Below are 12,493 nucleotides of genomic sequence, written 5' to 3'. Positions count from 1 at the left end.
CAGTACAAAAAGAGGGAATCCTTCCCAAATCATTTTATGAGACCAACATCATCCTGATACCAACACCAGGCAGAGACTCAACTAAAAAAGAAAACTTCAGGCCAATATCCATGATGAACATAGATGCAAAAATCTTCAATAAAATACTGGCAAACCGACTGCAGCAGCACATCAAAAAGCTTATCCATCATGATCAAGTAGGCTTCATTCTGGGGATGCAAGGCTGGTTCAACATATGCAAGACTATAAATGTAATCCACCGCATAAACAGAACCAAAGACAAAAACCACATGATTATCTCAATAGATGCAGAGAAGGCCTTCTACCAAATTTGACAGCCTTTTATGCTAAAAACTCTCAATAAACTAAGTATTGATGGAACGTATCTCAAAATAATAAAAACTATTTACGACAAGCGCACAGCCAATATCATACTGAATGGGTAAAAACTGGAAGCATTCCCTTTGGAATCTGGCACTAGATAAGGATGTCCTCTCTCACCACTCCTATTCAATATAGTATTGGAAGTTCTAGCCAGAGCAATTAGGCAAGAAAAAAAAATAAAGGATATTCAATTGAGAAAAGAGGAAGTCAAATTGTCTCTATTTGCAGACGACGTGACTGTATATTTAGAAGACCCTATCATCTCAGCCTCAAATCTCCTTAAACTGATAAGCAACTTCAGCAAAGTCTCAGGATACAAAATCAATGTGCAGAAATCACAAGCATTTCTATACACCAATAACAGACTAACAGACAGCCAAATCATGAGCAAACACCCATTCACAATTGCTACAAAGAGAATAAAATACCTAGGAATACAACTAGCAAAGGATGTAAAGGACCTCTTCAAGGAGAACTACAAATCACAAAGGAAATAAGAGAGGACACAAACAGATGGAAAAACATTCCATGCTCATGGGTAGGAAGAATCAATATCATGAAAATGGCCATAGGGCCCAATGTAATTTATAGATTTAATGCTATCACCATTAAGCTACCAATGACCTTCTTCACAGAACTGGAGAAAATCACCTTAAACTTCATATGGAACCAAAAGAGAGCCTGCATAGCCAAGACAATCCTAAGCAAAAAGAACAAAGCCAGAGACATCACACTACCTGATTTCAAACTATACTACAAGGCTACAGTAATCAAAACAGCATGGTACTGGTACCAAAACAGAGATATAGACCAATGGAACAGAACATAGGCCCTGGATGCAATGCCACACATCTACAATCATCTGATCTTTGACAAACTTGACAAAAACAAACAATGGGAAAAGGCCTCCCTGTTTAATAAATGGTGTTGGAAAAACTGACTAGCAGTCTGCAGAAAGCAGAAACTGAACCCTTTCCTGAAACCTTACACTAAAATTAACTTCTGATGGATTAAAGACTTAAACATAAGACCTAACACCATAAAAACCCTAGAAGAAAACCTACACAAAACCATTCAGGACATAGGCATAGGCAAGGACTTCATGACTAAAACACCAAAAGCATTGGCAACAAAAGCCAAAATAGACAAATGGGATCTAACTAAACTCCAGAGCTTCTGTGCAGCAAAAGAAACAATCATCAGAGTGAATCGGCAACCAACAGAATGGGAAAAAATTTTTGCAATCTACCCATCTGACAAAGGGCTAATATCCAGAATCTACAAAGAACTAAAACAGATTTACAAGAAAAAAAACAAACCCATCCAAAAGTGGGCAAAGGATTTGAACACTTTTCAAAGGAAGACATATATGAGGCCAACAAACATATGAAAAAATGCTCATCGTCACTGATTATTAGAGAAATGCAAATCAAAACCACATTAAGATACCACCTCACGCCAGTTAGAATGGTGATCATTAAAAAATCTGGAGACAACAGATGCTGGAGAGGATGTGGAGAAATAGGAACACTTTTACACTGCTAGTGGGAGTGTAAACTAGTTCAACCATTGGAAGACAATGTCTCACATCCTCAAGGACCTAGACATAGAAATTCCATTTGATCCAGCAATCCCATTACTGGATATATACCCAAAGGATTATAAATCATTCTATTATAAAGACACATGCACACATATATTCATAGCAGCACTGTTTACAATAGCAAAGACCTGGAACCAACCCAAATGCCCACTGACGATAGACTGGACAAGGAAAATATAGACATATACACCATGGAATACTATACGGTCATAAAAAATGATGAGTTTTTTGTCCTTTGTAGGGTCGTGGATGAATCTGGAAACCATCATTCTCAGCAAACTGACACAAGAACAGAAAATCAAACACCACATGTTCTCACTCATAGGCAGGTGTTGAACAATGAGAACACATGGACACAGGGAGGGGAGCATCACACATTAAGGTCTGTTGTGGGGGGCTAACGGAGGGACAGTGGTGGGGGGTGAGGAGATTGGGGAGGGATAACATGGGGAAAAATGCCAGATGTAGGTGATGGGGGGATGGAGGCAGCAAACCACATTGCCATGTGTATACCTATGCAACAATCCTGCATGATCTGCACATGTACCCCAACCTAAAGTACAATTTAAAAAAAAACACATCTGGGCACTGACCCCAAACTTCCTTAATAGTTGGTTTCCCATGGTGTTTCTTTGACTCCCAGAACTCTCTGTGGTCATCCCCAGCCACCTATTAGGGGATGAACATCATAGCACACACTGAGGCCAAATCTTCCGGGTCTCATCTACAATGGCACTAACCCTGTTTCTGGTGGCCCCTGCACTCTTCCAGCCCCACCCACAAGCCAGATCAGCCTGCCTCAACTCTCCTCATGCCCACAGACCTTGGGCTGGGATACAGACATGAAAGTGGCTCCGAAATTGGAGGAGAGAATGGGAAGGCAGGAGTGAGAGATAAGAGACCAGTCTGGCAAGAGAAGTAGTGGCTCATGGAGGGCTTTGAGAGCCCGGGGGGCAAAGGAAAGCCATGGAAAAGCTTTAAACTAGGGAGTTCCATGATCAGATTTGCATTTTAGTCATCCCTTATCCCACAGGAACGGAGAACAGATTGGAGGGCAAGACTGGAGGCAGAGAGACTAGGGAGGGGCTGTTGCAGTCATCCTGTTTTGGGATCATGCTGGGCCTGGACCAAGATGGAAGCAGTGCTGATGGCAAAAGTATAGATTTGAGAAACACTTAGGAGGTACAATGGGCAGGCTTTGGGACAGACTGGATAGGATATGGGTGGAGAGGGTAAAGGAGCAGTCAAGGACAGGATTGAGGTTTCTGGACTGAACACGTATGAGTGTGGGGCACTTGGCATAATAGGCATTAAACATTATTATCAGTAATACACTAGTCCCCCTCATCCTTGGGTGATGCATGCCAAGACCCCCAGTGGATGTCTGAAACCACAGCGTGTACTCAACCCTATGTAGACCATGTATGGATTTCTTTTGCCTTCTTTACAATTTCACAGATAGAGAATTCATCCTTACTGTAGATCTTAGCAACCTCAGTATACCATTTTTTTCCTTTCCTTATTGAGAATTTTTACCTTTTTACTTAAAGAAAGCACTTGATGGCTTCTCTTTGGCATAACCAAATTGCTGGCATTGCTGCTCTTGTGCTTTGGCACATTATGGAATAAAATAAGGGTTCCTTGAGCACAAGCCCTGCAATACTGCAACAGTTAATCTGATCACTGAGACAGCTACCAAGTGAGTAACGGTCAGGTAGCATCTACAGCGTGGACATGCTGGACAAAGGGATGATTTATTTCCTGAATCGGACAGAGAGGAATGGCAACAGAATTCCCCATGCCACTCAGAATGATGTGCAATTTAAAACATATGAATTCTTTACTTCTGGAATTTCCGATTTAATATTTCAGACCAAGGTTAATCACAGGAAACTGAGACCTCAGAAATTGAAACCATGAATATGGGGGGGACTGCTACAGTAAAGTAACTTCCCGTTACTCATTTATTTATTGAACTTTTTGTATGTCAAATATTATACACATCCATGGGCCTAGTACATGACTTAAATAAAACAAAGTCACCTCCCGAAGGAGCTCATAGCCTAGTGAAGAAGACAGATAGGTATAATACATACGGTCTGACAAATGCTGTGATAGTGTGAGCACAGGGCCTTCAGGGGAGGCTTTTCTAGGAAGATGCCTGAGCTGGATCTTGGAGAAATTAACAAGATGCAGGAGGGGAAGGACTTTTCAGGCAGCAGGCACTGGATGCAAGGCACAGAGGTGGGAGTGGATGTGGTTCATGAAGGACATGGAGGCGGCCTTTCCCATGTGCAGGATACTATCTCCCTTTCCCACAGGAAGTGTCCACTTGGATAGGCCACAGCCAAAGCGCTTTACCTGTCTCAACAGACTTAAAGTGACTGGACTTAATTGTTCTAATCTGAATTCAGGACAGCAATGTTTACCAGATACCAAATGTCACTGTGTCATCCGCAGCCTATAATCAGCTGGCTCCTGCCTGGTCTTTCAGCAAAGCTCCTTGTGGTGGCCCTGTTTTCAGCCTCTCCTCCTTTTGCTAAATTCCTCACTCTTCCACCAGCCTCCCCAGCCTCCTCCCACTGTGCCTTCATACATGCTGTTTTCTCCACCTGGAATGGGATTTTCCATCTCCAGTGTTTGACCCAACTCCTTCTCATTATTCAAAAGCCAGCTTAGATGCCACCCTTTCTGTGAAGTTGCCCCAAACTCCCAGCCACTGGCCTTTCCTGCAGAACTGAGTTCAGCCCTCTATTACAATTTTCATCACAAATGGATTAGAAGTAACTTGTTAAGTAAGCTTTGCTTCCTAACTAAACTGTGAGCTTCTTGAGAGCAAGGACCAGATCTCATTAAATTTTGTGCTCAGTGCAGAGCCTACATAGAGTTGGTGCCTAATGAATGAAATCGATGATGAAAGAACAGAGTTAACAGAGAGGGAGGGATTCTGGAAGAGGAGCCAATTGACAGTTCTTAATCCTGGGAAGCCTCTTTTTTTTCCTTTTCTTTCTTTCTTTTTTTTTTTTTTTTGAGACGGAGTCTTGCTCTGTTGCCAGGCGGGAGTGCAGTGGCATGATCTCAGCTTACTGCAACCTCCGCCTCCCAGGTTCAAGTGATTCTCCTGCCTCAGCCTCCTGGATAGCTTGGACTACAGGCGCATGCCACCATGCCTAACTAGTTTTTGTATTTTTAGTAGAGACAGGGTTTCACCATGTTGCCCAGGATGGTCTCCATCTCTTGACCTCATGATCCGACCTCCTTGGCCTCCCAAAGTGCTGGGATTACAGGTGTGAGCCACAGTGCTCAGCCCTGGAAGCCTCTTCAACAACAACGAAAAAGTAGTTCATTATATGGGAAGAGGGCCAATTCCCTTTCAGCACTGTTACCTTGCCACCTAACAGAAATTAGCTTCTAACATTCCCCCACTTTCCAGTTCCCTGCCATCTGAACACTCAAACCACTGGCCAAACCAAATGACAACATGTACAAAAAGGTCAGGAGCCCAGAGCAGCTAAGGGGATGAGTGATTCCATGATCGTCACGCATAAGTCAAAATTTCCAAACTGTCTCCATCCAAGTTCCAAGTTCATCTCACAGTCTGGCTTGAAACTCTCATGCTGTGATAAAAGGTCTTTTAGGGGGTCAATCAGGAGGGGATAATGTGGTTGGGATTCTTCCCCAATAGGAAGCAGAAAAGACAACTAGAAAGAAGCTTCTGGGCTGGAGGGGAGGCTGGACAAGACCCTGGAAAGGGCATCAGGAGGGGCCGGGGTGAGAGGAGAAAGGTCTGGAATTGTGGCTGGCCTGTCCCCAGCCTGCAAGAACTCAGGAAACCCGAGTGAGCCAGGCTGCCCAGGAATGTTGAACGTTTACGTCTCTTCCCTCACACCCACACAGCCATACTTTCTCTATTTATTTATAATATCCTCTTCACACAAACAAACTTGCTCCCTTCGGAGACATAAGCTCTGCTCTGGGTTCTGGCACCCGATGGGAGAGGCCTCTTAAGAAAATCAGAAGAAAAACCTCAGCTCCTTAGTGGCTGAACTGTGCAACCCAGGGAAAGGAACTGCATTTCTCTGAACCTGACTTCTTCCTCTGGCAAATGACAGACATACAGGAGCATAGAAGAGCCTCTAAGGAGAGAACTGTCAAACAAGGCAAGGCAGCTCTGTTACCTGTTAAGGGGCGGGAAGCAGGGAGAAAACTTTGCATTCTCTTCTGCTTTGGACATATACGCTTAGAATCATAGAATCAGAGAAAGCTAGGGATTCAGAGACATCTAGTCCCGTTTCCTCTCTGGGAAAGTGAGTCCCAGAGAAAGATCAAGACTTGCCTAAGCCTGATTGACTCCAGCGCAAACTTCAATGCCAGTCGTCAGATCTGGAGAGAATGCTTACAGAGACACTCACCCGCTACTGGGCAGGGCTAGAAGAAATGTCTTTAACTTGTAAACAGAAGGATTCTGGTGAGAAACAAGGGAGAACTCCTGAGTACAAGAATGAGGATGGGGTCATTCTTTACAGCCTGGACAGAGGCAGGGGGATGCCTGAAATGATCTCTGCACTACACCTCCCGGGGAGGTGCCCGGGGGCACCACTGTCATGCCAGTCCTTTCTTTGAGAATCCGAAGGATTCAGGGTCGCTCTCCCAGAGCCCGGCGCCATGGTCGGCGGCTGGGGGAACTTGAGAGGCCAGTCCTGGAACAGGTGCAACAGCTGGAGCAACCGCGCAGCTGTTGCCGGGCTCAGGCTCAGCAGCCTGCACGCCAGTGAGTGAGGCAGCGACCTCTGCTGGTGGGAGAGGAGAGGTGCAGAATGGCCCAGTCAGACCCAGAGAGAAGTCGCCTGGAGCTGGACTTCAGGCCTTCGCTTGGTTGCTCCCTACGGCCTTACACACACCTGCACGGGGAGATAGGGATGCCACTAAGTGAACAGAAAAGCAGGGTCCCCGCTGGCCAGTATCCCACTACCTCCACTGCCCCAGGCCATCGAGGCACTTTTTTTCTGGTGTCTGAGCATCTGCCTGTCTACTCCTCCCTGGCAGGGCAGGAGTACTACCCTCCCCTCAATCCCTATCCCAAAAGCCAGAGTGGACTCGGAATCAAGGCAATCACATCTTTGGATCTTGGATACTTAGGATCAAGAGGTGTGAAAACTAGAATGGTCCTCAATAATCATCCACTTGAGTCCAACCATCTCACTTTACAGAGGGGAACTGAGATGCAGAGAAAGGCAACTTGTCCAGGGTCACAGTGGAATTGATGGCACAGCCAGGGCTGGATCCCTGACTTTCTGGTTCCAGGTTTGCCCTCTGCATCACATCCGACCAGGGGAGCTCCCTTCCTGTCCCATGCCTGCATCTAGGATCTGGAATCCATCACCTGGGAACGAAAGCTTCAATTTCCATAATACACAAAACCCGGAAGGAAAGAATAGATGAGTTTTGTTTTGTTTTTTTCTGAGCAGGGTCTCACTGTGACACCCAGGTTGGAGTGCAGTGGTGCAGTCACAGCTCACTACAGCCTCTATCTACTGGACTCAAGCAATCCTTCCACCTTAGCCTCCTGAGTAGCTGGGACCACAGATATGTGCTACCATGCCAGGCTAATTTCTTTATTTTTTTCTAGAGGCAGGGTCTTGCTATGTTGCTCAGACTGGTCTTGAACTCCTGGGCTACCCATCTACCTCAGCCTTCCAAAGTGCTGGGATTATAGCTGTGATCCACTGTGCCTAGCCTCATGTTTTTACTTGGTAACTGACTCTCTCCTGAAAGCAGGATTGGATGGAGGGAGGGAAGAGAAAGCAGAGCATACTGGACACCTCCAAGGGACAGTTAGGGAGGAGAACAAAGAGGAGCTGAGAGGAGTAGGGCAGAGGGCACTGCAAAGAGAAGTAAGAAGCTAGTAGTCCTCTGGTGGATGCTCATCCACAAAGGGCTGAGTGTCTAGAGTGACCAGCATCACATATGTCTGGCTCAGCCCAGGGCTGGGACAAGTACCGGTCAGTAACCAGGTCAGGGACCCAGGCTAGGAAAGGGATCTTGTCTGGGGGTGGAATTAGTGTTCAACCTGTGGCCAAGGTTGGAGGATTAGGGCTTGGTTTGCGGCTGGAATTGAAACTTAGTCTGTATTGGGATTAGGGCTCAGTCTGTGGCTGGAAATAGAACCAAAGAGAATAATTTTTGTTTGAATAGCTTTGTACTTCAACTGAGGAGTAAACTGTCACCTGTGCTCACAGGCCTTTGGCATTCTTCAGGGCTTGGACACCTCAGGAGCCTCATACCACACAGACTTGAAATTTCCATCTGTTGGCACTGTTTCTGAAAGCACCTATTGCCAGATTTTCTACCCACAACAGGCTTGAGATCTCAGTTAAACTAAGATGAGGACCTTTGTAAGAGACCTCTAGGTAATATCTTGGCAAATGACTACAGGAGGCTATCTAGATTAATAGGTTATCAGCACTAGACAAAATAAGGCTCAGATAAAGAAGTGGTCTGTCCCAATTCACACAGCCAATAATTGACAAATTGGGGTCCAGGATCCAGGTCTGTTCTTTTTTTTTTTTCCCAGGTGTGAATTTTTATTCTCACAAAAAGACAACAATGTCTTCTCACACACAAGTATTTTCTGGTTTGTTTATTTTTTTTAAGAGATGAGGTCTCACTGTGTTCTCCAGGCTGGCTTTGAACTCCTGAGCTCACGGGATCCTCTCCCTCTCAGCCTCCCAAGTAGCTGGTGATTAGAAGTACAGCTGTGTCTGGCTTTTGTTCTTTTCTTTAACAAATTTGCTGTGTGACCTTGGGCAAGTCACTCTTCTTTTCTGGGCTTCAACTTAACTCTAAGTATAGGTAAATCAATAGGTAGAAGCAGATGGTTTTTGATGGCTTCGCCAGATCTAACAGCCAAGAATCTTAACATTCCCCAATAAGTGCCAGTCCACCTCACCCTAATGAGTTGGCTCCAAGTCTCTTTCTCACATGTCTGGAGCTCTGTATTTACAAGGCTGTAGGGGAGATGGAATACTGGCACTGGCAGCACTTGCTGAGAGGTACAGAGCTGAAGGCCAGGGAGGCACAGAAGAGGGAGATCAGTGGATCAAGTCACCCGGGAGAGTTTGCTTGAAGAGGTGTGACCTAAGCAAGGTTATGAAAGGCTGACAAGATATGGGAAGCAAAGAAGCGGGGTGTGGGGAGGATAACAGTCTGGTTCTAGGACATCTTTCCAAATTGCATCCAGGGCGATGATACCTGGAGAAAACATCTCAGGGACTAAGAACAAGTTGTCAAGTGGATGGGAGGCAGGCATGGCATCCTGTGCAAAGTCACTTTTAAGAAATAGAAGGAAGGAGGAAACCCTCAAGGTTCAAGGAAGGGGAAGAGACATTTATTGAGTACACAGCATTGTGCTGGGCACTTTAACCTGTTATCTCCTTTAATCCTCCCAAGAACTCTTCAAGTTCTGGATTAGTATCTCTCTTAGACAAATGAAGAAATTGAGGCTCAGGGAAGTTATGACTTACAAAAAGTCACACAGCTACACTGGGCAGAGCCAAGACTTGAACCTAACTCTGAGCTAATTCCATTACTTGTTCTATGTAATGGAAAGACTTCTCTGAGTCTCATGCTGCTGGCAGGCCAGAGAAACTCAGCCTGCTCTCATGAGCAGAAACAAGACTGAAATGAAGTCCAGCACTACTAGCTCCAGAACGTCACGTGCAAAAGAAAGGCATAGATGGAGCAGCTGAGCTGTGGAAAGGAAAGAGCACCATACTGGGAGTCGGGAACTCAGGGTCTTAATAGCAGGCTGTGCCGTGTATGACCTGGAGAAACCCACTGCCCCTCCTTGGCATCAGTTTCCCTATGGGTATTTCAGGGTTTGAACGAAGCCGTTTTCTTCTGATTAAGAGAATCTGGTTTGGTTTCTCATCCTCACAGCATTCTAAAAGATTGGCCGGGCATGGGCAGGGGGCCCACCAGCCTATTGTGGGGACAGTGAGGAAACTGAAGCTCAGACTGATGATATAACCTGTTTGATGTTACACTATATCTATGCAGAAAAGCATAATTAAGGAACTGATTTTTTTTTTTTTGAGAAGCTATCAAGTGCCAGTCTTGTGCTAGCTGTGTTACCTAGTTTTTCTAATTTAATTCTATCATCTGTCCTAGGATTTTTACTTCCATTTTATAGATCAGGAAACCCAGGGTCAGAGAGGTGCTCTCCATGACCGCCTCTCAGCAGCTGGCATTCCCGGGGCTGGGGTGGTGAAGACCCTGGTCTATCTCACTGTGCCCTGCTGCCTCCCAGACTCTCACGCTGAAAATTCAGGGTTCCTTCTAGACACCGTGGGGCAGAGAGTAAAGCATAGGGTCTGGAACTAGAGTCCTGGCTTTGGATGGCTTACTAGCTCTGTAAGTTTTAGCAAGTTCCTCTTCCTTACTCAGCCTAAGTTTTCTCACCTGTAAAGTGCGAATGATAATACCCACCTCACTGGAGAGTTGCGAGGATCAAAAGAAAGAAATGGGAAGCTTATCCTAATTACTTCTCATTTCTGTCCAATGGCTCTTTCCAAAGGCAAAAAGCCTGTTCTTCTTCATCACGCTCCTTACCTGTGGCCAGACATACCCAACTCCGTCCTAGGAGCAATACATCCTACCCCAGCCCAAAGCACGGTGCCCTGCCCTCTCCCGCGCTGCCCTCGGCGCCCCTCCTCAGGTCCCTGGCAGCAGCCCTCTCTCAGTTCTGAGTCATGCCGAGTTCCTTCGGTCCCCCGGCCCGTACGGGTCCTCGCAGGAGTCTCCACCCCTCCGGCACAGGTGCTGCCTGGACGGCTGTCAGAAGAACTTGGGGTCCGAGTCCTGGCGCTGTCCTGCACATGCCAGGGGCCACGTCCCTCTTCTGCCCACCCAGCCTCCGGGTCTACTTACGGGCTCGAGCGTGGGAGTCCAGGGGGAACCAGAGCAGAGCGAGTCCCAGCAAGAAGGAGAGGACCCTCACCTCGGGAACCATCCTTCCTTTCCCCAGGGTCAGGCCTCTGGGCGCTGGGCCGGGAGCGGAGTCGGGAGAAAGTGAGACGAAACGGACACTGAGGCACAAGGGCACAGATCAACCCCCAGACCCCAGGAGGTCTGCTCCTAGAGCGGGGTCGGAGAAGGGTCGAGAAGCAGCGGTGAGCAGGAAAGGAGGACGGAAAGAGAGATCTAAGGTGGGAAAAAGAGAAAGGTGGAACGAGAACAAGGGAAAGGAGGAAGAGAGATGGAGATGGAGAGACGGAGGAAGGTCGGGTAGAAGGCAGAGGCGATCAAAGAAAGGGGGAAGGTGAGAGGGAGAGGAGGAGAAAGCAGGGAGAGGACCGGCGTCCGCCTAGCGCACAGCGCCGGGCGAGGCGCGCGGGACCAGCGGGTGTTCCCGGCACGCGGGCTAGAGGCGGCCGGCGCCCCCTGCTCGGTGGGTTCTGGGTCGGGCCGCGGGGGCCTGGGGCCCGGCGGGGCGGCGGTCCCGGCGGCTGCGGCGGCGCGGCTGCCGCGGAGGGAGGCTGAGCGCGGGCCGGCTGTGCTCGCCAAGGGCGCCAGGCGCCGCGCTCGGGCTCATTTGTACTTTGCCGCGGGAAGCAGGCAGCCCGGCCTGGCGCTGGCCTAGCGCTGGCGCCTCCTCTGTGGCACCGCGGGCTCGGTGGATTGGCCACCCGAGAAACAGGCCCACTTTTTCCCCTCCTATCTCGTGCGGGTCTCCGGGACGGACGCTCCAGGCGGGGCGCCGAGTGGAGGCGAGCGGGCTGCAGAGGGGGAAGGGGCCACCCGGGCCATGGGGTTTAACCCCTGACTCCCCGCGACGCCCAGAATGCAGGAGGGCAGAGTCGAGGGAGACCTCAGGTGGAACTTTCAGGTGGAAGACTGAGCTGTCGGGGCTGCGGGTACCAGGAAAGCTCTGGGTAAGGCGCTCGGTGGTGAGTGCCCGGAATTCGGCAGATGGCTAGAATCAGAACACTGGCATTCTTCATTCAGTTTGTGGTCTTCAGCACGCCACCTGAGAGTCTGTTTCCCTAGCTCTAAAATGGGCATTTTAAGATTTTAAAATATCTTTGCTATCTTCCCACGATTGTGCTAAGATGAAATGAGATAATGAACTGCGAAGCACTCACCCCCCGCCCCCCCCATTAGAAGGGGTCCTAATTCCAGGTGCCTACAATACCAGTTGCCCCAGTCCCCACTCCGTCTGCCCATGCGCCATTCCCAGGTTGAAAGCCAGCCCAGAGGGATCCTGTGCCTTCCTCTGGAGGTCTTCCTGTTCCCCACTCCCACTCCCAAAACAAGGCAAGATCTCTCCTTTGCCTTTGCAGGTGAGGCCTGCATCTCTCTGGGAGTGATGGTCACCTTCAGTCATCTTTAGGGAGAGCGGGCTGTCAAAGAGCTGTCTTTCCCGTCAGAAGGGGAGCTCCTTAAGGACAGGTCCCTAACACCTCCCAGCCCACAACTGGTGCTCCATCTCTTGTGTTGAATGAATAC

General features: G+C 48.1%; 1 protein-coding gene across 3 annotated transcripts in view; it reads right to left on the bottom strand.

Annotated features, from left to right (window-relative positions):
* The window catches only part of CHRDL2 (chordin like 2), a 40,061-nt gene extending 28,509 nt beyond the window's left edge, over positions 1–11,552 (bottom strand). For 2 of the 3 annotated variants that reach the window (XM_003923466.4, XM_003923468.4), the window contains exon 1: positions 10,916–11,440. In XM_003923466.4, coding sequence (XP_003923515.1) covers positions 10,916–10,997 — 82 coding nt within the window. In that variant the 5' untranslated portion in view covers positions 10,998–11,440. Of the gene's footprint in view, positions 1–10,915 lie in introns of all 3 variants that reach the window. The other variant, XM_003923467.4, reaches the window with a different exon arrangement.
* Between the last annotated feature and the right edge of the window lie 941 nt (positions 11,553–12,493).

This window comes from Saimiri boliviensis, chromosome 6 (assembly GCF_048565385.1).
Source record: "Saimiri boliviensis isolate mSaiBol1 chromosome 6, mSaiBol1.pri, whole genome shotgun sequence".
In the NCBI taxonomy this organism is placed as follows: Eukaryota; Metazoa; Chordata; class Mammalia; order Primates; family Cebidae; genus Saimiri; species Saimiri boliviensis.
This window is presented reverse-complemented; position numbering and strand designations above follow the sequence as displayed.